The sequence below is a fragment of the Falco rusticolus genome, chromosome 8, assembly GCF_015220075.1.
Source record: "Falco rusticolus isolate bFalRus1 chromosome 8, bFalRus1.pri, whole genome shotgun sequence".
Taxonomy (NCBI): domain Eukaryota; kingdom Metazoa; phylum Chordata; class Aves; order Falconiformes; family Falconidae; genus Falco; species Falco rusticolus.
In genome coordinates, this window is record NC_051194.1 from 41946305 (window position 1) to 41972323 (window position 26019).

The following is a 26019-nucleotide window of genomic DNA, read 5'->3' on the forward strand; positions in this document are numbered from 1 at the left end:
ACACATACCCTTCTAGCGACAAAAATCAGAGACCATCCATGCATTCAGCTTACATTTGAGTTGCTTGGTGCTTTTACACTTCCCATCAAAATTAATTTTGAATTATTTTCCCCACATAACTACTTTTAAAAGAAATAATGCCATAAACTGTATCAATACATTCACAGCATATTCACTTGTCCCTGCTATTTTGAGGTGACCCTCCAGCGGGCACCCAGGAAGGACCACAGGCACCATGTCCCTCACAGGGATGTTTCTGGCTCTAGGGCTTGCTTCCCCCCTACTCGCTTCAACACGGCCCGATTTTTTTGGCTTTCAGAACAAGCTGTAAGAACCACCCATTTGACAGGATGGAAGAGAAAGGGCCAGGATACTGAGGTTTGGAAGACAACAATAAGGATATGCTTGGATGATACTAATCCTCTACTGGCAGTTAGGAAAAAAAAAGATTACTCTCTCCCAGGCAGAACAGCGGGGACGGTCTCTGACTGTAAAGAGCTCTGTCATCAAAAAACTTGGTTATTTAAGACTGACCAGATACCCTAACTATATTTCCAACCTTTTTCCATGACAGCTAAAGCTTATTCTAAGAGTACCCCTAACCCTGCAGAGATCAGGTTTGTAAAGGGGTTAACCATGCCGCCCTCCAGGTGTTACACATCCCTTTTTATTGAGGTTTTTGTGTGTTGGGCAGTTTACTGCACGGCTCCAACACACAACACCAAATGAAGGAACAAGTTTGCAACCTGGGTGTATGCCAAGGTTGAAGTGACACACTAGTGACTGTCTCAGCCTCCTGGGAAAAAAATGGATTAGATGAATCACAAAACAATGTCACCATTATTTCTCCAGTAAGTTAACTATCTGTTGGCCACAGGTGGTCAAGACATAAGGAGTATGACCTAATGCTTTCACAGATTGTGCTCTGTCTTGGAAATTTTTCCCCCATGCAACTCCATAAACTCTAATTGTCCTTAGACCAACAAAACCCCTTAGACATTTTGAAGCAATGGAAAACTTTGCATATGGGGTTGCATCAGCCTAGGAACATACTACAGAAATCTTGCAAACTGTTCATGGGTCACAGTCAAACTTCCCTAGTGAAATTTGGTCCAGTATCACCCATAAAGCAGATACCATGCACTTCATACACCAAACAGCTTGATTATTTTTTTAATTACTTTTCAATAAAAGGTTGGAAAGCTAAATGGGAATTAAGCATAGATCTCCTGACTGTAGGCCAGGTGACCTCCAAAATAAACAAACCGAAACCCTTTAACTTTTGCTGGATTATTTTTTTTTCAGTTTTTACTTATGTTGTATAGAAACATAGAAACTCCACAATGCAGTTAAGCTTCATGGCTCAACAATAAATGTGTAGCTAAAATGCTGTATTTATGCAATTAAAAGGCATGGTTTGCCCAGAGTAACAGGCCTATCTGTTCATCTACTCAGAGGACTTAATGAAGTCATCAGCAGGAAATACTTTTCCTCCCTCTAAAGTATACGTGCTCCAACCAAATTTCAATTCAAATTGCAAAATAATATTTTAAAGTGCTCAAGCAGAAAGTGCCCAAACTAAACCAGTACACTTTTAGGAAAAGTTCTATACTTGGTTAATGACACTCTGTGCAAAAAGATTTTCTTAAATATATATTTCTCCCTAAACGTACTCACATTTGTAGACTAGAACTAAACTATGGTTCAGGGCATGTCTTAATTGATGGTACCAAGAATTCTTGCTTTTTTGTTTTACATCAGTAAGTCTAAGGAAAATTTGAAGCAGACTACCAGATTAATTTGAATTATTGGAAAACTTCTGATTTCTGATGGTCATATACTGGACTAGAGAACCGTAGTCAAACATTTGAACTGGAGAACAAATATGACTCCACATAAATATCAACCTTAGTAACAGTAGTCCATAGGAGAACAAAAAACTGTAATATGGCACTTCATGAGAGAAAAGGGTCGAGCAATTGAACCTAGGCAACTGGAGTATGGTTAACTGGCTTTAATCCCACCTGAATTATTTATTACCTAGATTTTAGTACATAATAAATTTTAGTACCTGATTTTTCAAGTCTCAAATACTGTGCACTGGCTTCTGTAGTCTTTACTACAGTAAAGAGCGGTGTATACCTAAAGAAAGATTTCTACTATGTGAAGAAATAACTGTAAGTGAGCCAAATGATTATACCATAGTGGATTTGAGACTTCCATAAAGATCACCACTGGGGGAGGGGGAAGCAAACAGCATAACAAGTACAAAAGCCTTCCCCCAGATTAAAAAAGGAAAAAGAAAAGGAAAGCAAATCTCTTACTGTAGCAAAACTCCACTAATAACAAGGAATACACACAGAGATTTTATTATGCAACACGAATGGGATTCTCTTTGTAGGTGCCAGTGTTAAAACTTTCTGCAGATGGTTGTGCAGGCGGGGGGGTTATTGGCATGCCCTCTAGAGGCTGGATGTCTGGCCAAGCAACTTTTCAGCAGCCACTAATATACAGGGGAAACTACCAGAACCAGATCTGTAAGCAGTGCTTACTCTTCATTTTATTAAAGCATATTTTATGTACTCCAAGACACCATAAGTATTAATACAGCAAATGAAACCTCTAAAGGATTTCTGCCAAGTATAAATACATGCATAAACACAAGATCTAATTGAAAAAGTCTTTGCTTAATGAGCTCATGGGTGCTTTGGCACAGTGCATAAAATGTAGATTTGAAATTTTAAGACGATATTTCAATTCCCACAGTTGTGCTTTGGAATCAAAATAATGAAAAAAATGCAAAACCTATTCAGCATCAGTTCCGATCTAGGTTACTCCTACTCTAACAGAGCCACACCCTACAAATAACAATGATAAATTTTCTTACCACCCACCTGTGTACTCATAAAGCGTGGATCTTTTTAAAGGCAAAAACATGTCAGGGTAAAACTAGGGTCAAATTTTGCATTAGCAATAGGTAAAAAGATCTAATATACCTAGTCAATCATACACTCGTTGAAATACAGCCCACAGAGCACTTAATAGCTCAGCCCAACAAGCGTATCACCAAGTAGAAGTTGGTGCACAAATGTAAATTAATAGATCTTTTTTCTTAAACCGTACATGATTTTTATCCTTATTATCTTGCTACTGACAGCAAGTAAGTCTTATTACAGCTAACTAGGAAACAAACTTGCTTGCCTCACATCCAGCATTGAACTACCCATGACACTTTAGAAATCATACACTAGTAAGTTGTATTACAACATAAAAGAAATCTCTCCTGAAAGTAGTTAACCTGTAAGAAACATGGACATACAAAGTTTCACTTCTTTCAGTGCCTTTTTAGCACATAATGAACATGTTAATAGCTATCCAGCCACAGTTCTTTTGTTTAAAATATTTACAAAATACTCCAATTTGATACTGGTTGGCATATACAGTAAAAGGAAATACCACAAGGAAAATAGTTATGTTCACCTTCAAAAGGATAGTTAAATGATAAATTAACATCATTAATGAAAACCTCATTATTGCAACTACACAATACCATCGTGCCTATTCATACTTAATTTTCTTGTAGAAATTACATGATACAACACAGCATATAATCGCTTCTGATTGGGGGTAGGAGAGAACCAGTCGTTAACTATGACTAAAATGACCAGTTTTCCAGTGCAGTTGTCTTCTAATTAAATTTAAGTGTGGAGCACAGTCATTGAGATATGCTATAATGATTTGCTTGGAAGTATTTTTCCCTTTTGTTTTTCCCTCTCTGCTTATCAGAATACCTTACACCTTTCAAAACTAAAGCAAGGGGGGGGGGGGGGGGCGCAACACGAAAACCACACTTCTGGCAGATGCCAAGGCATGTATTACCATCCTTCCACCCACATTTGGGAATGTAGCTCATCTATTTCTTAGCTCTTCCCACTAACAGGTACTAACTCAAAGGCTCAGAACTGCACCTCAATTGCTATTTCAAAAATACAAGCCTCTTAATGACAAAGCAGACTGCCATTTTAATAGCAGCAAAATAAATACAGTTGTAGTATACAGAGATGTAGCTCAATGCCGCATCAGGCTACAGTGATTCCCATATTTACTGTCAGCAGTTGGGGGTTATACCCAAGCCCAGTTCTCCTCCAGAACAGCTTCCAGCTGAACATCCAACAACGTCAGTACTGTACCCACAAGCCGATACCTAGAAAGTCTGGCACCCCAAAAGAATATGAGGTGGGCAGGAGTTTCTTCTCTGTTTCTGGTTAGTATTTTCTTTAAGATCAGACTTAGAGAAGAAATAACTTATTATATCAGAGTCTCTTATCTTTACAATGAAAGACTGCAGGTCACCTGGTAGAGGACACAACAGATATTAAAGTGATTATAGCCTTGATCTTAGTCAGAAGATAGAATTACATGTGTGTTGGTAGAGACGTTAGTAAAACCATGCAGAATGGCACTTCCCCGTGTTATAGAAGTGCAGTATTTCTACATTTACTATATTTCAAATACAGAAGACTTCCACAGTGGCAGGGTAAGACTGAGAGGCTGGGAAGGGGGGTGGGGGGCAAGGGGGCTGGGGGATGCTGATAGGCAGAGAGAGGGGGGCACGGAATGGCTTTGAAAAGCCAGGAAGGAGAGCTTCTATTTCTCTGCAATGGGTTTATATCAGCCAGGCTTAAATAATGGTATTGCAAATTAAGGCCCAGGGGAATTTGGAGCGTACAAGCGAGCTTTTGTTCGCCAACCCCCAAAAGGTATGTGGGAGATTTGGGGGTTTGTTTCCATTTAAATGGCATATGTATTTCTAAAACATAAGTTAAACTATTTTGCTCTATTTACTGTATGGCCTTGCTGATCGAGGACCTGTTAGGAAAAATGCTTTTCTTAGCCAATGTAGTGACAACTCTTTTTCTGTTGCTGCTTAGCACTTTCATTTACTTCCCTTCAGAACTTTTGAACAAGGAAGAAAGCAACAAATATAATGTAATAAACCTCATACAGGGGGTGAGGGTGGGGAAGACCAGAGGGGTGGGGGGAAGCAAGAGAGAAAGGAGAGCATGGCTAGAAGTCATTTGAAAGGATGCAAGCTTTCCAGTGTAATCACAGAAGCTAATTAGTGTGTTGTGATTGTAAAACATATTTGGTCATCAGAAAGCAAAATAGAAATTGGTACTAAAAAAAAATAATCTTCTGAAGTCTTTAAAGCAGGTGAACAAAAACATAGGCACATACAAACATACGCCTCTACTCTGCCCTCCCTGCACACATCCACAGATACAAAATTGGGTTAGTCTCCTGTAAATAGTCTTAGCTCCTGTAAATATATCTCGGGATTGTAGGTGTACGTTTTCACACTGTAAGATTTCTATACAAAACCAGTTTAATCTAACTCTCTCTGATTATTATTAGAAACTCATTATTTGAGGACATCTATCTTTACAGTAACTATGCACTGTTAAGGAGCACAATGCCCATAATTGTTTAAAGAAGGGGGGGTGGGGAGGGAGAAGGGGATCAGGAGGAGGGAGAAGGTAACTAAGAGAGATTCTGCAATTGAAACAGCAATATCTACTCTGCATTTTGCTCCTTGCAACATTTACCCAGTAACAAACGGAGTTTAAAGTTTCCTCTGTCCAAAATCGCAAATGAGTCATTCCTTATACCTTTATGTAACACATGTATTTTTGCCCTGATGAATTTAAAATGTATTCTTACAACAAGCAGGAAAAATCGAAAACCTTATTTACTCTATCATACAGCATTAATACCCAAACAGGGAGATTGTAGCATTTAGGAAGTACAAATGAAGCTAATGCCTACCATTTTCTGGGGAAATTCCTTATAATACCCATCACCTGGCTTGTAAGATTTGTTCTACGCCTGAATATCCAAAGTCATTACAAATTGCAGGGACTCAGAGCCTCTGATAACTGAGCACCCAAAAGTGGAAATGCTTGCACTTGCAGAGATGCAATACTATTCGTGATGTTATCTCAGCCACTCGGAGCCTTCAAGCTCAAACTGCAGCTGCTGTAGCAGCTCTGCAACAGAAAGGAACAGTAACTTTAGCCAAAAGGACTTGCCTGGCATGAATGAAAGCATCGACTTCTACTATCTCTAAACAGCTGACGTCTTGGAAAGGGGCGGGAGGGGGTGAGGGGGTGGGGTGGGGTGTAGAAAAGTGTTTGCTAATTGCTCAATAAGAAAACATCTTTCCTTAATTAGCAGTGAAATTTTTTTCGCCCAATGAATACTAGTGTCAGTTTGTCTACTATTCTGTACCTTACGGATTATCTGCTCAGTGATGGAAGAAATATCACATTAGAACTTTTTGAATATTTCTAAGTAGTGAAAACTTGAAAAATATTATTTGTTAAGGTATTAGTTATTCACAGCCTCTATAAGCACATGATGAGATATATTTCACCTACATTAACTTTAAAATAAAATTTTTAAAAACCTTAAAGAAAAGCTTCTCAAACTTACTTAACTACGTGTCTCAACAAAGATGTTCTCTGCAAATTAAGGTGTGCCTTTAATGTGACTGTCGCATTGACAAGTGCTAGGGGCCAAATAACGAGAAGTGCTTCATACCCCTCATTACACAGGATTTACTGACTTTCAGCTTCAGTTCTCTACAAACACTAACATTAATCTGAATAATAGATTATTTTTTTCAATAGGACTACCATATCAGCTAAATTAATGTTGCCACTAAAGTTTTTAAACTGAAAGCGGAAAAATACACTAGTGTTGTAGCATAAAGAACGCCTACACAGGATAGGACTATGAAATGAAATGTATGCAAGTCAAAGAAAAATATGAAAATCAAGGATTAAGAAAGGTTAATTGCTGCATGAACAGTTTCCAAAATATATTTATTTAAGCTTTTATCAAAGGCAAAGAGTAAGAAATACAGAATTGCCAGAAATTCTATAGACACATGAAAAATTACTATCTTTAAAATAGAACATCTGCCTCTGAATAGTATGTTCAATACAGGATGAGCATAGACATGTAGTTAATATAAAGCTGCAGATCTAACACTAGTAAACACAAAACCACTCAATTTTGTAAATTAAGTGTACATTCAGCTAAAGAGTTAGCAAATTTACAGTCTCCTTCCATATTAAAAATAACTGTATCTTGCTAGTTTAAAGCCATCAATTTTCTGACTGAATGGGGATACCAGTTCACAAATTATCACATGTGACTTTTAGCCTGTATTACTTTCATAAAAGCCAATGCATACTATTTAAAATTTTAATTTCTCTATTTTAATCACGCAGATGACCTATCCATTAAGTTTAAAGATCTTCAGCAAACTCCGTATGTATTTTAAATAAAACAATTTTATAGAGTGCAAGAAAGGATTCACAGAAACATATTTTCTAAACTGAGTTTACATACAGCAACATTGCACTATTCTTTTCAAGCTGCAAGAGGAAACAGAATTGTATTCATCTACTAGAGTATATTTCTACAATGCTGTACATAGTGGTGTGGTCCACAAATGCCAACAACAAGGGACTGAAAATAGGATCAATTCTTTTCCTTCTCAGAAACAATCTTGTAAGCATCTGAGTTCCCAAAGACATAAAAGAATAGTCACTTTTCTGAGATCTTTTGATATCACTCTTCATGGTGAAGCTATCCACGAGTGATGGGAAAGATCTCTTTTGAAAGTAAATGGTGCACCTTCAAGTGTGTTCAGATACATCTTTGCTGTTCCTTTCTATGTTTCTCAAGTTTTACTTGAAAAGGATGCTTGATTTTTTAAAATTTGGTTTAGGTATCACAATGGGATACCTTATATCAGTCACTGCTTGCAGACCTTATTCTTCCAGCATAGAATCTAGCTGTTTCTTTCTCTGTGTCAACACAGGAGGCTGAAGTAATCAGATAGGTCTAAAGAAGACAGAGGATGTTAACCTGCACTTTCTCAGAATCTGTGATGAGTAAGTCCATTCTTTCAACATGACCACACTGAGCCGTAAGGTATATAAATAGCTACTTTTAATCTAAAAGCACAGCTATCACAAAAACGTGTATAGCAGGACTATCTATTCATAATATTTAAAATGTCAATATTGATACTATTGTCAGGGATTAATACATTCTGCATATAACTTTATCATTCCCATCCACCCTCTGCTGTCACTCAGTAATACAAAATAATTGTTGGCTCTTCCCCTCACTATGTCTCCAGACGAAGCGTACACACATTAACATCTGTTGTACTGTCTAGGAATATCTTTGCAGCAGTTCTCATAGTTTTATGAAGTGGTAATTCAAGCTCACTCTGTACATGTTTTTTTATTAATTACTTGCCTGTGTGTTAGAATAGAGGAGACAGAGGGGGAAAATACAGATGTTATTTCCAACATAATATAAAGCAAACAGCAGTTGTTCTAAATCAGGCCAAAAAATAACCCTTGAATGAGAGCATGAAGATACATTCCTGCTGCAAACCCGTGTAACCCACCAGGTCCAGCCCCTTCTCCCATCTCCTCTCAATATGCATTTCCCAATTCCATTCGGATAAGCAGGAGTTATGAAAACATGCATTAATGTGTCCCTTAAGTATTTTATCATGCTGAAGATGAGAAACAAAAAGTTTAATTATGACCCATAACAGAGAATCATTCATTCAGACCTTGCTCAGTTAGATGTGAGACAGCTACCTTAGATCATGAAGTTTGACCACAGTATGCTCTTACTACTGGAGTATTAATGCAAAGTAGATACTTATTACTGAAGCCAATTTATCACCGATCTATAACCAGCTTGACACATGCAAACATTCAAAAATATCACACAAAATAAATTGTGGCATACATCTCCATGCATTGAGCAATTCATATACAGAAAATGAACCATATGCTTTAACAAAGAGTACATAACATTAGAAGTAGAATATGAAAGGGTTAAAAACAGATAACAAAAACTCCAAGCCATATGTGATTTCAAAGAACCTAGAGCGAAAATGGACTTGCACCACCAAAGTTTGCCATCACATCAAAATAATCTCAACATTTTTGTCCACATCATTATCAGGATATCTGAAATAACAACATAGTAGCAGTAGCTGTGCTATACTTTAAAAGAACTGAGAAAATAGTTTCTCAGTAAGTTAAATAATATGACTGGTAATTACTATTTCGGCATTTCATGGCACATCAGAATACAAGCTTAACAGACTAGTAAAAAAAAAATATCAGCCAGTGACATGACAGTCATCTAGCTGCATTATTTTTAATTATAGCTGAGACACCTGAAACTTTAGGTTTTTCCATATGCAGAAAAACAGTTTAAAGAACAAAGTTTTATTCTATTATTTAAATATAATAACACATGGCTGTTCTTTCTATTGTACAAATATAATAGCAATTGTAGTAAGGAGTGTTGCTTATATGATTAAACAGATAGTTCAGCATTATGATACGTTTGACAGGTACCGTTACTAGCACTATAAGAACAGACATACAATATTGTTATTACCATACTGTGTGTGCCGATACCTCCATAGCAATATAACTCAGCAAAAAGGAAGCACAGACTCCGCATTTTCATCACTGCAGAGGTCTCCGTATGCTGTTATTCAGTGGAGCTTTGGGCAGATTACACTTTCTAGTATTCTTCCCATTCTCAAACTGGCTTGTCAAAGCCTGATCTCCCCCCATCCCACCCAGTTTCTCAAGACCCAAAGTAACCAAGACTGACCAAGTATTCCTCTTTCTATTTTACCCTTACTAGACACACAGCAAGGCCAACATCAACAGGTATTTAGAAGCAGTAGTAGTAAAGTCCACTTGTATTTAGTAGGTTGCTGCAAATACAAATTATCTTCTAAGAAACATAATACATATACATGCATTCTCTTTAACATGCAGATCAGGGGGGTGGCAGGTACAGTTATTAAAAGACTGAAAGCCTTAGAATTCCTTTGACCTCCATTACAGTCTAGGACTCCTTGCTCCTTGAAGGATAAGATTGTATTTGTCGAACCTATGGTAACATATTGCAAGTGGATTTTCTCTATTCTTCTGTATTAGCTATCATACTTTAAAGGAATACAGTTTTACTAAGGGAGATGTATATGTTGTTTTGAGATTCAGAGATTTTTCTTTTCTATTTAAAAAAAAAATCTTACGGAATTTTCTTTATGCTCACATTTCTCACACGCTCTATAAAAATATCATTGACATAGGGTGAAAAGGTCACATGCCTCACAGAAATAAAGCCAAGTATTCCAGTAAGGTTTTTCACCTGGAAAATATTTCTATAACTAATTCTATGTATTGGAAATTGTTTTATTATTATTTTAGCAACAAAAAAAAATCCTCCATGCCTTTTCCCAGCCTAGAGTTCCTTGAAGCGATCTTTCCCATAAGAAAGATAAGTTTTCACTTAGAGGATAGCATCTCTAGCAGCAAGAGTTTAATACTCTGCAACAATATCAGGGATATGCAATCCTGAATTTACAGCTCTTCAAATGAATTTTATAGCTATACTATTCATTTTGGATCAGATACTTATCTAAAATTCCATATATTTTGGTAGCCATAATATCTGATTTAAAACAGCTTCCAATAAGCCAAAGAATGGTACTAAAAAAAAAAAAGGGAAAAAAGAAAGAGAAAAAAGACACCAAAAAGAAGGAAAAAAACCAAAACCTGGGACCTGCAAATTACTGTAGCTCTTTACAGCTAAACTATTTTACACCAGCTAAGGATTGAGCCCAATATGCACAATTCCACTTCAAAGTTGATGTTTTTCCCACCTGCATAGACCTTTGCTTCTCATCTGCTCTGTTAACAACACACAAGAATTTCTAATTAGTTTATCCAAAATTCTTTTTACAGTTATTTTTATGCCTTTTCTTATCAATGACTCAGGAGGAGAAAAAAGTGCCGATTGATCAATTAGTCAAGCTTTATTGATATACAATATTCCTCAATACTTCAGAAATGTCTGCAGAACAATTTCCTCCAATCATAAGATCAATGAATCAATGTAAAACCCCAGTAATTAAATTTATCAACTCAGTATCAATACATCTGGCACTTTATGAAAGTATTATGCAAAGTTTGTTCTATTAAGGGATATATTGATTGAGGGCAAAGAGCCAAATATTTCTATTATTAGATCTAGGAATGCTAGATCAAAACTCAGTCTGTTATAAACAACATACAAATGTTTCATGTACACAGATCTCACGCTGATTCCGTACCATTAAACCCACTCCTAACAAGCAGATAAGCCTATTAATTGATGATTAAGACTACAGGAAGATCAGTCATTATATTCAATGTTTCTTGTATGCATTCATTGAAGAAACGTATTGACAGAAACCTTCAGACTAATTTTCCTCTAGGAATTATATTTTTAAAAAGAAGGAGAGCATCTACACAAAAGCAGATTTCAAACCTTGTTCATGCAGCATAAAATAGCCTTAATTAAATTTTGAAACTAAAGCTTTGCAGTCTGAAAGAGATTATCACATCTCTCTCCATTGTATACAGTAGTTATTAATTGAAAGGTGAACAATAAAGCCTAAAGATGCCATATCTGATCAGATCCATATTAAAAACCAAAACAAGGAAACAAAAACACCTTCCAAGTGTTTTACAGTTTAATTCTTAAAGGACTAGTATGCAAAGTATTCTGGAATATATTTTTAGTTGCTAACCCTTACTACATATGCGTAAGCAAATAGAGCACAAAAGTTCATGAAGCGCCATTTTATTAATTATAACAAAAAAAGAGTAGTAGGCTTTTTATACCAAGGGAAAAAAAAACAAACCCTGAATAATTTTGGGCTTTAACAAGAAAGTCTTAAAGAACATCTAATGACATAAGACTATATAATGACATAAGACTATATTTTTTTCCCCATGAACTGTATAATGAAAATAACAATAACAATACAATCTTCATGTTTCTAAAACCTGCTAGAAAGAGAAGCAAAACTCCCTATGCTTCCACAGATGTTGCAATAAATGAAAACAATTTGATTGAGTAGTGAAGGTATCTTATTATGAAGGGGGGGAAATAGCAACAAAAACCCCAAACCCACCAGATTTGTGTAGGAGTCACATCCTGTTACAAACATCAAACAACAATGAGCCTTTATTACCATGCTATGATTGCTTCATTTCAAACATGATTAATTAGCAAGTATAACACTCACCAAAACTCCCACCACGCTGCTGTTGCTGCCTATTTGCAAATGGGTCCCTATCAAGTATTCATAAGCATATTAGTCTCATTTATGACACTGAAGAAGTCAAAGCATCCTGCTTTAAGGATGATTTAGCTCATACCTTAGCCGAATAGAAAACAAAACAAAAACCCAACAAACACCGAAACCCTCTTCTGTCAAAGGGATTCTTTGATAATCCAAACAGAAACTTCATGCAAAATGAAAAACTATTCTTAAAAGTTGCTGAACAATTGAAATGTTTGAAAATAAGTAGAGATAAAAGATCAATTTAGACTTTGTTTTGGTATTTTGTTTGTTTTGGTTTTTATTGTGTTTTTTTTTTACTTGAGATTTCGACTTGATATTCAATTTGAAATACACTGCTCCTGTTGAGAATGAAAGTGTGGTTCATATGCCAAAAATGGAATCAAAAAGAGGATGAGAAGGGGAAGACACACTTAACAGGACTCTTAACTCATGTTTTAAGCTGTGCAAACAGATACCTTCAAATGTACCTTACTTGCAATAAACATTACTTTGGCAGTAAAAAAAAACCAAAACAAAACTTTGCTTCACAGGGAGGAGAGGTGGAAACAGATCACAAATAGAGAAGAAACATGACTGAAGACAAGAGCAAAAAAAACCCCTGAATTTGCCCTCTCAAACTGAACTCTATAAATACTATCACAAAACCAAGGGAAAAACGTTCAATTTGGAAGCAACAGCTGTATTCCTAAGCAAGAAAATATCCCTGATGAAATAAAGCATGGGCATCCTGAGAGGATCTTTAAAAGTATGAAAAGAGATGCCTGTGTGGCAAAGCTAAAGTTTCAACGTGAAAATAAAAATTAGGCAGAAGATCTGATACCTCCTTGGTTTACCAGCTCTGTATCACAGATACTTGATGATTTTGTCACACCCAGCGCAGAGTCATTTCTAAGTGCAAATCAGTCCTACTCTCTCCAGCTTTTTCAATTTTATAAATTTGGGATCAAAAACATCAAAGCAGCTTCCACTTCGGACCTAACTTTTAGAGGATCAATGTGACAAGTCACTGCTTGATAGATGTTTCTCTTGATAAACGACTTGTTCAAAAGAGACATTGTAGCTTTCATTTCCTGACCACAACACACTTTTAATTTGCAACAGCAGAGCTGCTGGAGTGTGACTAGTTCCCACTTTCCAGCCTTTCAGGATTGTGGCACTGTCAGGCCACATACATGGGCAAAACAAAAACTCAGAAAGAGGTGCATCCGCAACAAGAATTGTAGCAAAACTTTTCCTCAAACAGGAACCTGATTATGTTTGATTTCTCCTAACAGTGGGCTTTTAAACTCCCTTCCCAACCACATCCTATCCCTAACATTTTAGGAAAGGGGGGAAGTGAGGAGAAATCATATTTGGAAATATATACTTAAGTGCCATAGAATGTATATAGCTGCCTAATAGTATCATGTTGATTATACATATATATATTACTGCTACTATGATTATTATTATTATCTGGGAATAGCATTTAACAGTCCAAACTGTCCACACCATCCAATTTCAGCTCTCAGCATACTGTCCGATTCCCAATTTAAAATTTATAAATGTAATATCCTCCTCATCACAAGCAGCAGTCCAATCTGCTCTGAATATATATTACAGCTTTAACATCACAGAGGGAAATCTCCCATCTGGCAATCACATTTGCTCCAACAGCTCTAGAAAAAAAAAAAAAAAAAAAAAAAAAAGGGAGAAAAAAGAAAGAAAAAAAATGTTCTGCTCTTGCTCGCTCTCCTCCTTAAAACATTTCTCAGGGCAAATTATGTGCATCTAAAATAAACAGTCGCCTTATTGATCGCTTCAAAGTCAACAAGTTCTACATGCAAAACGCAATCAGATCACTCGCATCATATAGCACCCAGGATATGTTTAGCAATATAGTCACCTACAGCACCAAAATAGGAGTGTACGTTGTGCAACTGCTCTCTCAATTTCTTTCTTGCATTCAGATATGTTATTACGAGAGATCATCAGCCACACACGCCAGACCTCCCCCTTATCCCAAACACACACACACGCGCACGCACACACACTCTCTCTCCTAGGGTCTCTCTCCATCCTTATTTGTTGCTACCAAATGCAATTAAAAGTGAACGTACCCTCTTTTTGGTTGCAGAAAACAGACTAATAGTCACTTCTGTTGTTAGTTCCTTAACCTTAATTGCATACCTAGAGGTGTATCTACTGCACCAGAAGGAGATCTACTGAAATTCCCCATGCTCCATTTTATCTGACTTTTTTGGAGGAGAGGGCAGCGTGGGGGGCTGGAGAGTGACCGTTAAAATGAAGCCAGTTTCAACACCTGATTATTTCATTCTGTTACACATTGAGAACAGAGCAGTGGGAACCAGACACTTGTAAACTGAGCATAAAATGCACTTATTATACAATATTAAACATTCGGCCACAACAGTAATTTTGTTTGTTTACATGCAAAACATTCCCTCACCCCACATCAGTTAAAACCTCTAGCAGATGATTATGCTGAAAGTAAGAGAGGGAAAAGCAGCTGGAGTTCAAATATATACTAAAAAACTATTAGTTTGCACAAGGAAAAGAAGCATTTTAGGCATGTATGCACGAGTATGTAGACGTATAGGTGTATATATTCATTGCTACACATTTTTGCCTTCTCCGGCCACTGAGTTTTTCTAAATTACACACCACTGGAGTTCAGTGGTGTATATAGTGCACTGCTAGTAACATGCAACTTTAGATTTTACAACTGAGATCAATACAACGGACAAAACTAATGCTACAATCGAAGCAGAAATTATAAACAAATGATAGCAAGAGAAAAAAATGCTCCTATATATATACACAAGTGAAAATATACTATTAAACATTAGCTATTTATTACAAAATATTTGCATGCAGAGTCCTCAGTGCGTTATCATGCTATTTAAATTTGTCTTTGCTATTTAGATGCAAAGGAAGTAGATCCCAAAACGGACATACCATAAACACTGGTGCTACTGATCATTTCTTGCTGGCAGCACAAAAAGCTGAATTGGATTTTTCACAAGCAGGAATTCCAAAGGTTGCTTTTCATTAAAGCCACTTTTCCTCTCAGCTATCAAATGTCACTGCCTTGAAACGTGGGCCCTTTCGTCAGGTATTCATTTAACCTACATGCATATAATTAAGTGGGAAAGCAACATCAACAAAAAGGGGATCTCAGATCACAAGAGAAGAAAGAAAGGGGGGAAAAAAAGCACATGACCAGGAATGCAAGTCCATGTCAATTTCACTCACTCCCATTGAAACTAACAAGAGCTCCAGGGAGGATAGTAATAGGATCAGTGGATTGTATATACCATTAAATTATACATCTTTCTCTCCCTTCCGAGCCAACAATACGCCCACCACGCTGTACCCCCTCCAAGATGATGTGCTTACATTTCACTGCAACAGCTCCTCTGACATATCCGTGCCTCCCCCCCCCCCCAGTCAAGCCACAGCAATTTTAACCTAACTTTTGTTTTGTGAGATTATTTGCACTTATTTGCTCAGAAGTTAGTTGCCTCAAAGTCCAGCCCCGCGTTACCTGCAGTTTATTGTTTTCAATGCAACTTAAAAATAAATCCAATTAGGAGGAGGAGGAGGTGGGGAGGGAGCTTGCAATCGCGAACTCTTAATCTGCCTACTATTGTTGGCAACGATCAAGGAAGAAAAACCATGCACTGCGATTGTATATCTGTACTTTCCAGACTACGATTAGGAAAGCAGAGCGGAGTGTTTAGTATCAGAAAACGACTGCAAATTAGGCAAAATATTTAGGGCACGAGCAGGCGATTAAAAAAAAAAAAAACCAACAAAAAACAAAACAAAAAAACCCACCAAAACCCCCCACGCGGCTCTTTCGCAGAGCTTTAAGATTAAATAAAATTTCAAACGATGGTAGAAAGACTGGGGGGGGGGGGGGGGGGGGGGGGGGGGGGGCGCGAGAAAGATCCTCTTACCTGGAGATTTGGTACAACAACCCGATAGGTTAGAGTAGCATCGATCCGCTGTGTTTGCTGATGAATGGGGGCTCGGGTTAAGTGAAGGTGCCTATGATTTGAAATCATTCCAAGTTTTTGAAGGGAAGACTGACTGCAGCCTCTGCCATGTTGGAATTTCAAACCCAAAACAGCTGCTTTGCAAGGAGCCAGCATGCCAGCAGCTGGACGCCTGCGCAGAGCGCCGCCGAGCCAAATTCAAATCACTTTCACGCGAAGAGCCAAAGATCAGTTTTCAAAGGGGGAGCGGCGCGGGGGGCGGGGGCGCTCCGCGGCACTGCGCGCCGGGGCCGCCGCTTCCCGCGGGGGGCAGCGGGGCGCTCGCGCCGCGGCCCCGCTCCCGCTCCCCGGGGCGGCGGGACGGGGCACGGGCCCCCTCGGCGGCGGCGGCGGCCGGGCTCCCTCCCGGGCGCGGCGGCGCTCCGCGGCGCGGGGCGGCGGGGGAGGGCCGGGGCCTAGCGGCGGCCCGCACCCGCGGGGCAGGGAGCCGACGCGAAGGTTCCCCCGGCCGCGGCCGACCCCCTCTCCGCTCCGCCGCGGCCGCCCCGCTCTTCCCCGCCTGGGGCCGGGGAGCGTCCCGGCTCGGCCGGCGGCGGCCTGCGCGGCTTCCCTCGCCGGCCGGCTTCCGCGCCGCGTCTCCGGGCGGCCGGTGCTGGGGCTCACTGGCCGCCGCCGCCTGAGGAAAATGGCCGGAGTGGAAGTGCCCCGCGCGCGGCGGGCTCGTCCCGGCCCGGGCGGCGGCCAGCGCCCCGCAGACGTGCCCCGCGCCGGCGCTGGCTCCCGGGGAGCGCCGGCCGCTGCCCGCCGGAGCCTGGCTGCTAGCAGCCGCGGCGAGGCATTCCCGGTAGCCGGCAATGGCTGAGGGGCCCCGGCAGCCACACCTCCCTCTGCCCGCACTTCCCCAGCCCCGGCTCGGCGGGGGATGGCAGGGAGCCAGCTACCCCGGCCCACAGCTGCCGGGGACTCCCCTTGCATAAGAGGGATTCCCCGGGGGGCCGTTAGACGGCCTTTACAGCCTCTTTATGCTGGCAGGGAAGGCATAAAGTGGCCACACAGCACAAATTGGGCCCTCCCTCTTGTACACCGGTAATGCTGCCTCTCGCAAACAGGTCTTTCTCCAGCGTGGCCGACCCGCCGTGCCGGTCTCACGGGCACCCTGCTCCCTCCGCACGCCCGCGCCTGCCTTCCCGCTACCGCAGCTGCGGAGAGGGGAGCCAGGGCTTCCCACGGGACGGACTTGCGTTCCTGGTTTTACACCTGATGAGGCGATCAGAGCATCTTTACCATTTCTTCTAGGGGGGAAGAAGCCACGCTGTCCAGATGCTGCTCGAGCTCTGCCTCGGGGTCCCTCCCGGAGCGGTTTAGCTTCCCCCCTTCCCAGCCCTGCTGAGGAGTTAAGACCAGCTTGGAAGGGCTGTTTGTCCATCCTGGATGTGGAAGAGATGGATTACATTTTTCTAGGAAAACAGGAAGATGCAGTGGGACTACGGGCTCTGGAGGAGGCAGAGGAGACCAGTGCCAGGGGGTTAGCATCTGGAGGGAGCAGGAATGGGCTGTTTTCCTGGCTGTTTTCCTTTTCAGTAATACAGTAGGCCGAAATAAAACTCACAAGTAGCTGCCAGCAGAAGCTACTGTGAGCTGTCAGCCAGTCCCTATCTTACCAGGTAATGGAAAAGAGAGGAGAGCAAGGCCTGTCGGATTGATGTGGTCCATGAAGTGATTCGGTCAACCCAAAACTATTTTCACCAGCTGAAGACTCTTTTGGGAGGCCTGAGCCCCCTGGGCGACAAAGCTGTGCCTAGAGAGACTGGAAATAAAAGGACAGAGCAAAATGGCTAGACAAACTTTGGCTTGTTAAGGATACGGAAGGTGTTCCTAGCTTGCTTGGGCATCTAGGGGTAACGCTAGTGCTAACGCCGGTGCTGCTACGTAAGGAGAGCACTGCTAGTGGAATAACAAGGTGTTTTGAAGCAAGGAAGTTGGTTCTAGAGCACATACAGCTTACACTAGCGAAACTTCTTGTGCTTCCCGTCATGTCCCAATGAAAATGAAACATACATGTAGACACAGTTTAACTGGATGTTAGAACTTGCAACAGAAGTCTATAGAAGTCACCTTTTCCCTGCCCTCAGCACTGGCTGACTATAAGCAATGGGCCCGATGCCTGGATCAGCCCATTACCTGTGCAGATAGCCACCCATTGTCCTTTCTACAAGAGCTACTGGATATTAAGTGGCAGCTTTGGCATTAATGCAGGCAGACGACTGTTCCAAATGCAGGCAGCATGTCAGTAGCTTATGTTGTTCACTAATTTGACCAAACTATACATATTACACTTAGTAATCTCCGATGCTGAAATCTGCAGCACAGCATATTGCCTCTGCTAGTGTTGCCAGCACCAAGCACTGCAAATAAGAAGTCAAGGTCTCAAGGTCATGAGCTTGGTCTAAAAATCATATCATTAAACACAAAAATGACTCTTTTTGTCTTTGCTTTTTCATACATCTGGATTCCTTCTCCTGTGGCACTATGCACTTTTTCTCTCAAGCGAAAGATGAGTTTCTTACACAACTACAGAGCTCCATGACTTGTAGATGCAGGAAAACAATGGCAACTATCATAAGGCATTATTAGACGAGCACCAGAGCTTTTGAAATTTTTTGACCAGTGAAGAATATATTTATCAGTCTTAGTATTGTATTAACCTCAGTATTTTCATTTTATATTCCTGTATTTTTCTTCCCTTCAGGCTTCTCATGCCACATTAAAATAGCCTGACTTGAAACAGTAGATATGCAGTGTATGTTTGTATGGGTCGACATTCACCTCTGTGCAGGTCAGCATAAGGCTTATGTACCATATTAAGTCCTTATTTTGAGGTTTGAATTAGGCTGAAGTGAAGGCCTTGTTCAGCTCATCTGTACATGGATGAATTCCACTCTTTGTTTAAAATGCCACCAAACAGTCCTGATCCTTTTGAATGGGAAATTCTCACAGACTTTCAAAATGGGAATGTTACTTTGAGCCTATTTCAACATCTAGGTGAAACGTTCACAATGAAATTCAAAACCACATGAAACCCGCCTGGTTTCAGGTTTTGTTACAAACTCCAAACTCAGACCAGGCTCCGTGAAAGTTCACAGAGCTTTTCAGCAAATCTAGATTAGTAACATTTAAACCATTTGAATTGTGAAAACAAAACAAAAGAAACAAAAATCCCAGAAAACAAAGAACAAGAACATCTAACTATGCTACTGCAACCGTTCTCCCAGGGATGCTCATGTGATGCATGTGGACTTTGCAGTTACCACTTAGTATATCTAGTAAAGGTTTTTAAAAGCTATAATAAAAACAACGGTGGTCTGTGAAATAGCCTTTAGTGCCTTTACATTAATTACACGGATTTAATTTGTAAATGGGAGCAAGTTTTCAAAGTGGCAGACAATGCCAGAGTTCTTTTGATGCTGACAGTTTGGCAGCGTCTGTGCTCCCCTTGTGTGCTGGCAGTACAGACCTCCAGGGCAGGGCCTCCTGCCTGCCTTCCTCCCTCTGTGCTGGGGAATCCCTTCAGTCTCCAACTCTCAGACCTCACATGTGGCAACTGCCGCTATAGTCGTCTGCTACGATGTGCTGCAATAAACGGCCTTCAAGTGCCTTTTTTTTGGAGTTGTGATCATTGGTGAATACACAGACTACTTTCTTCCTTTGTTAGGAGCACAACCTGTTTAAGAGCTCTGGCAACTCAAATCAGATATTCATACCACCTGGATCCCCATCGAGCAGCTGAGGTGGCTCCAGATGCCACATGCTGGGACATTTCCAGAATGTGTGTGGCAGGACAGACCATCATGGGCCTCCCTTATCGGGTGGGAAATGCTACCCCTTCTCTCTCTCACTGGAGTGCTTAGTCACAGAAACCTCAGTCTCTGTAGCTAAGGTTCACTTACTACCTTTCAGGACCACCTTTCTGTGTGTCAGCATGAGTGCAGTGACTGCTTTGGCTTGCCTGAGCTGAGACTCCAAGAGGCAACGACACCTCTGTGGTCCTTAAAGTATTGATAAATACAGATCAGAAGTAATTGTCTCTTTCTTGCATACAGGCAACCAACACTGAGTTGAATGAATGCTCTAAACAAGCCCCATAGCAAACAGTGGGGCAATGGTCAAGCACAGAGAGGGAAATGCATTCCAAGTATTAATATTACTTGTTGCTTCCATGTTCTTCCCAGGAGATTGGAAGGGATGAAATCCTCCCTTTTAGCTGCACCACTGTTCTGCACAGTTGGACTGAAGCTTCAAACAGGTCCAAGCCCTAGGTCAGAGACTAAACCAGAAACACATAATGTCTTCCTGGCCTTGTTTAGCACACAGAATGATGGCTTAGGTGCTGGGCAGTACCTAGTATCACAAAACATCACTTGACTAAAGGTCATATTTAATGTAATTCCTGCCTGTGTCAGAAAGAAAAACTTTATATACAGACTACATCTATGTGTAGGGGCACTTTTTGCATCTTTGCTGGGCTGATGTAAAAACTGGTAACTTTGACAACTTGTAACCACTTTGGGTTAGATTCTGGGGTTTTCTAAAGAGCGTTTCCGATATTTTTGTTGTCTTGTCTGTTTGTGCCTGCTTCTGTGGAATGGGGAAAGGATCACCTTGATTTCAGTGAGATTTCTAGCCCAAACCCTTTATTGGTCATTCTCTACAATCTCGCTGAATATTTGATGCTTTTGGCATCAAAAAACTATTGGTCTCTGAAGTAATTTCCATTTTCCATTTTAGTCCTAAAGGAGAAATTGTTCACAATATCCAACAAAAATATTCATTTAGCAAGTGCCCTGTATAACAGAACAATATATAGTTGGTTGTCACATAAACATCTGATGAGACCTATGCCTTCTGGTGTTTCTTGAATTTTGAGTGCTTAATATTTTTACTTTGGTACCAAATGCATTTTTAATACAATTTGTCCATTTTTTTAAAAGCAAACTTTAATACATAAAGTCCCTCTTGGGGAACTGTAGGAAGGAGTTGAATGGTTTTAGGGGTTTTGTTCTCCATCTTCTTTTATTTTTCACTGTGTTGTTCATTAACTGGATAAGAAACGCACTAATCCCTGTCATTTACCTTAACAAACACAATAATAACTTGTTCTCCTCACTTAAAATTACCTCTCCTCATTTGAATTAGAGGAGGATGAGGTGCCCACATGAGGCCAGTAGGATTCAGAGACATGTGACAGTGACAACGGAATACTAAGGCACAGGAATGACAAACACATTTCTTTTTTTCTGTCTCTAACTCCTTCTTTTCCTTACAAGTACCATCTTTGCCTTGGTGCTAGCACCTTTCTCATTCCTTCCCTGATTCCAGGCCTCAATCACAATCCTTCCCATTTGCCCCCCTGTCTAGTGCCAGTCTCATTCATAAGTCCTTGTCCTCAACCATCATCGCATCTTTTGACCTTTGACTTGTGCATTTTTCCAGTGCCCGAACACATTTTCCTTTGGTTTTTTATCCCCTTCCTTGATGGTCTCCCTTTTCTGAATTCCAGTCAAGCTGCTTCTTATTCCATGTTGTCTGGCGATTTGCAGGAAGAAGGCCAAGAACATCTGATAGACACCTTTATTCTCTTTGTATTTAACACCACTGGCAATTGAAAAGAGAAATCTGAGAGCAAGTCCTGCTCAGATCTGCAAGCCCCAGGAAAGAATACATCCACTGCAGACAGAATCTTTGAAGAAGCTGGTAAATGAAATATGCAAACAATTTTACAGAAGATCAGATTTCTCCAGACTGAGGAAGACCTTCATAGGCTGGTGAAAGAGGAATATCCCTTCCTAAGCTGAGTCCCACTACAAGCAAGTAGTCAACAAAATATTTCAAAAATTTCCTAACATGAGCAAAATAGATTTTCCCTCAGTGCATTCTGAGAAACAGCTGACCATATTTGCTGAAAGTTTTGAAAAAATAGCCCAAGGCAGACATTTGGCATGAAAATTGCTGCCCAGTGGTTTATGTTTGACAAAGTTACAAGCAACTGGAAAAAGGTTCTTGCAATGAAACCTTGACTCTAAGTATCCCACTGTAAGAGCCTACAATTAATGATTACCAATAACAAAAATGTATTTTACTTAATGCTTAATAATTAATGACTTAATTTAGTTGGTACCTAGAAAGAAATTATCACTTTTTGTAGGAAAAGGAGTGGTGAAAATTAAACAATGGTATGCTTACAAAATTGTAATTTTGTCCTCCAAGTGCTTTTTCTAAGCACTTTATATGCTCTTCTCAGAAACATTTATTATCTCATCTCCAAATGCACATTATAATATCTCTCATTTACCCTACAAATGAATGGAATAAACTTTGGAATCAAAGGAAAGAAAAACATTTAGCAGAACACGGGAATTGCTCAAAATTGCACCTACGCACAGAAAAAAGTTTACTTAACAGATTACATGCTATAGGATCTGCACATCTAATAAAATATCCACAGGGCTTTATTTACTGTTGCTTTAGGAACAGGCTTTTACCCACTTTTTCTCTTTTGATGAGTAAAAGTTCCTTTACTCTTAGACAAATATCTTGCTCTAAGCACAGAATAAAATTCTTTTTGTAGTAAAATTAAGACAATGTTTATGGTTCTTATTGGTTTATACATTGTCTTTAGTGTTGAGACGGGTGTATTTAAGTCATGAAACAACATTATCAATCTATCTGTACAGTCAGCTCTAAAGTTTTTCAAACAAGTGAGACATTTTAAACTATTCTTGCTAGGGGCTGATCTTTAAGAATGTCATGTTTATGAGACTTAAATACTCAAAATAAAATACCTTTCCAACATGCAAAAGCTCCAACACCAGAAAAGTATACCATACATTTTTGAAGAAGAAAAAGAAAACTATTCAAACATCTCTATTCAGATCATCTGAGCAACACAGCTATTCTACATACGACATTCTTCTATTGTAAGAAATATAGTGTCTCACTTAGAAGACAAAGAAGTTAGTAAATTAATACAGTTGGGTTTGATGCTATTGATGAGGGCATCCTTCCCCACTGCCTGTAATGTAATAACTAAATCTTGCTAACTTTTATTTTCTTCTTCTAACTTCCTTAGAGAGCTCAAATTTGCTAAATGCACAGCATTGGCTGCAATCAACAAAGCACTTAAGCGTGTGCTTAATTTTGTGCACATGAGTAATCACATTACAGTAAATGGAAGCTGACTGCTCAAAGTTAAGCACACGCTTAAGTGCTTTGCTGGATCAGGGCCAGAGCATGACAACTTGCAGGTCATCCTTACTGCACAGTAAGAGATCACAAACCTTAAATATTCTGTAGAAACCTTCTCCCCCCTTCAAATCAACAGTACCAAAGGCAAGGATAAAACTACAGTAGTAAGTAGCTGCTGCATTCTTTTCTTCTGTTACAAGTCACAAAACTGGCAGCAGTACTTACAATATAGCAAATTACCAATACAATAAATTCTCTTAATAAGTATCCATAAAATTACAATTTATTTTAAAGATCATCGTTTGTAATTCTATTCTCATAAGACCATTAGACACATGGGTCTTTTTAATTTTAAAAGACCTGCTAATAGTTCTCACAAAAGAATTTATTCAAGACCTTGACCTTAAATTGATACAATTGCACAACTTAATCAGAATTAAACATGAGTCAAAGTACTGTACGGTATTATCATGGGGGTCAACATAGCCCTTCAGGAGCCACACAGAGGATACCATTAGTACCACAACCTTGGGTATCTAGGATTCTGATTCTGGAGATCTAATACTCTGAATTAAATGTTTTTATTAAATGTTTTCTGCCAGTTATTATGCTGAAGAGGTGGGAAGGGGGATTGCTGATGACATTTCTTTTTTCCAAGCAACTGAAATGACAGAAAAATAGTCTAAGAATCTTTTCAGTTCAGTCACAGCTTTTCAATCTAAAATGAAACTTTATACTCACTGTGCTACACAATTATTTAATTTTCTGGCTAAATGGACATAGTTCAGCACATCTCCAGGGCCTGTTTCACTCTTCAATAACATGAAATAAATATATTTTTAGGATCAAAAGCTACATTTTAGATCTAAATTTGCCTGACTGTTGACAGTATTCAGATATAGGGAGCTTCTATGTTTTTCCAACACATAAGTTTCTTCACAAAAATTAACAGGGTGAAACAGCAAGTAAGGACACACTGCCAAGTCTGGTTTTCTACCTATCTACAGAGTAGTTTTCACACTTTCCATGACTGTGAATGTCCTTCTTTCTCTGTCTTTCTTTTTATTATTTTAATTAGAAAGAACTGGAAAATCTCTATACTGAGAGTGTTTGTGCTGGGGGAGGGGGATGTCAAGGAACCCAAAGCACATTCCAAGCCAATTTTGATCTCATTGACAGGGATGAAAATCTGGAATTAATCCGCTGAGTGTAACAGACATGTTCTGGGCTTACATAGATGAGATCTTATGTTTTCCCCTCTGACATTCACGTGGCTCAAACCAGAAACATTTCCTAAATTAAAAAAAAAAAAAAAAAAGGCCAAATCATCCAGTTGGGAAAATTGGCATAATTCCATTGAAGTCAATGGAGCTATAGTAATTTACTGTAGCTGATGATCCAGATGAAAGTATATAAAAGTTTTAGAGCAGGCTTCTTTCATTTAAAACTGTATTATGTTAGGTGCACTGTTGATGCTCAGAATTAATGTGCAAGTTGTTAATCTCGCTAGACCTGGATTTAAAATTAGACAATGCAATAATTAGTTTGGCACTATCATTCTGCTACCCAGAGGGTAATAATGTAGGTCATAAAATACCAGTGATCAGCACAACTTTTCATACAAAACAAAGAATCTGTATTAGGAGGGAGGAGAGGAGGGAGGAGAGGAATTCAGAAATTGGTTGTTATCAGAGACCAAACTGGGCTGTGAGTACTGTACCACCTCACAAGATGCTGTGTTGCATATGTCTACTTATGTTTCTCAGCTCCCAAGTGTGCAGATCGTTCTGTAGGGTATAATTGACTCAAAGAGGTCTACAAGCTCTCTTTCTGTACTATTTTTATGTTGAACGTTCATTATTCTTTATGTCTTTACTATTAAAAAATTAGGAAAATTATTTATTTTACATTCTACTTTTTTTGCTTTTGCTTGAAATATAAGCGTTATGCAGAGCAAACAGTTTACAAACATGCAGAAGCGCAATACTATAGTATATGTATCTTGATTTCTTTTCTTGACAAATGACTGCTGGCAACATCAATAATTCAAAGGGAGAAACAATAAAAATATAGAGGAATTGCATTTATGTACTTCTTTCTGTCCTGTCAGTCATTCTTGCTAGGCTTTTATATAAAGATAAAGAAAATTAGGAAATCATCAAGTCTGAAAGTTAGTCTTGATGAACACTTGCTTATATTTTGTACTATTGAAATGGTCAGGATGCTTAGATATACATGTTTGGAGACTATCTCATACCTACGTCTCCCTATTAAGAGAACAATATTGCGTTAGCTTTCATACAATGAGGCTGTGTTTGTGTAAAATACACAGCAGAGTTCAGTGAACATAACATATGTATATATAAGAACATATATACAGGTGTGCATATGTCTGGTGTCTCTATGCCTTTTATATGTATACTATTAGAAAGTGTACATTTGATGTTATAGATGCATATATTCATAAATCATTTAAAGTTGTGCTTTTCATGTGGTGTGAGGCACAGATACAAACTT

General features: G+C 39.3%; 1 protein-coding gene across 4 annotated transcripts in view; it reads right to left on the minus strand.

The window, feature by feature from the left end:
* FIGN (fidgetin, microtubule severing factor) overlaps window positions 1–16522 on the minus strand; it is a 106375-nt gene extending 89853 nt beyond the window's left edge. For 2 of the 4 annotated variants that reach the window (XM_037397824.1, XM_037397825.1), the window contains exons 1-2: window positions 16222–16522; window positions 15218–15387 (exon numbers count right to left, since the gene is read on the minus strand). In XM_037397824.1, coding sequence (XP_037253721.1) covers window positions 15218–15242 — 25 coding nt within the window. In that variant the 5' untranslated portion in view covers window positions 15243–15387; window positions 16222–16522. The remainder of the gene's footprint in view (window positions 1–15217; window positions 15388–16221) is intronic. The other 2 variants (XM_037397829.1, XM_037397827.1) reach the window with 1 other exon arrangement.
* Window positions 16523–26019: the final 9497 nt, after the last annotated feature.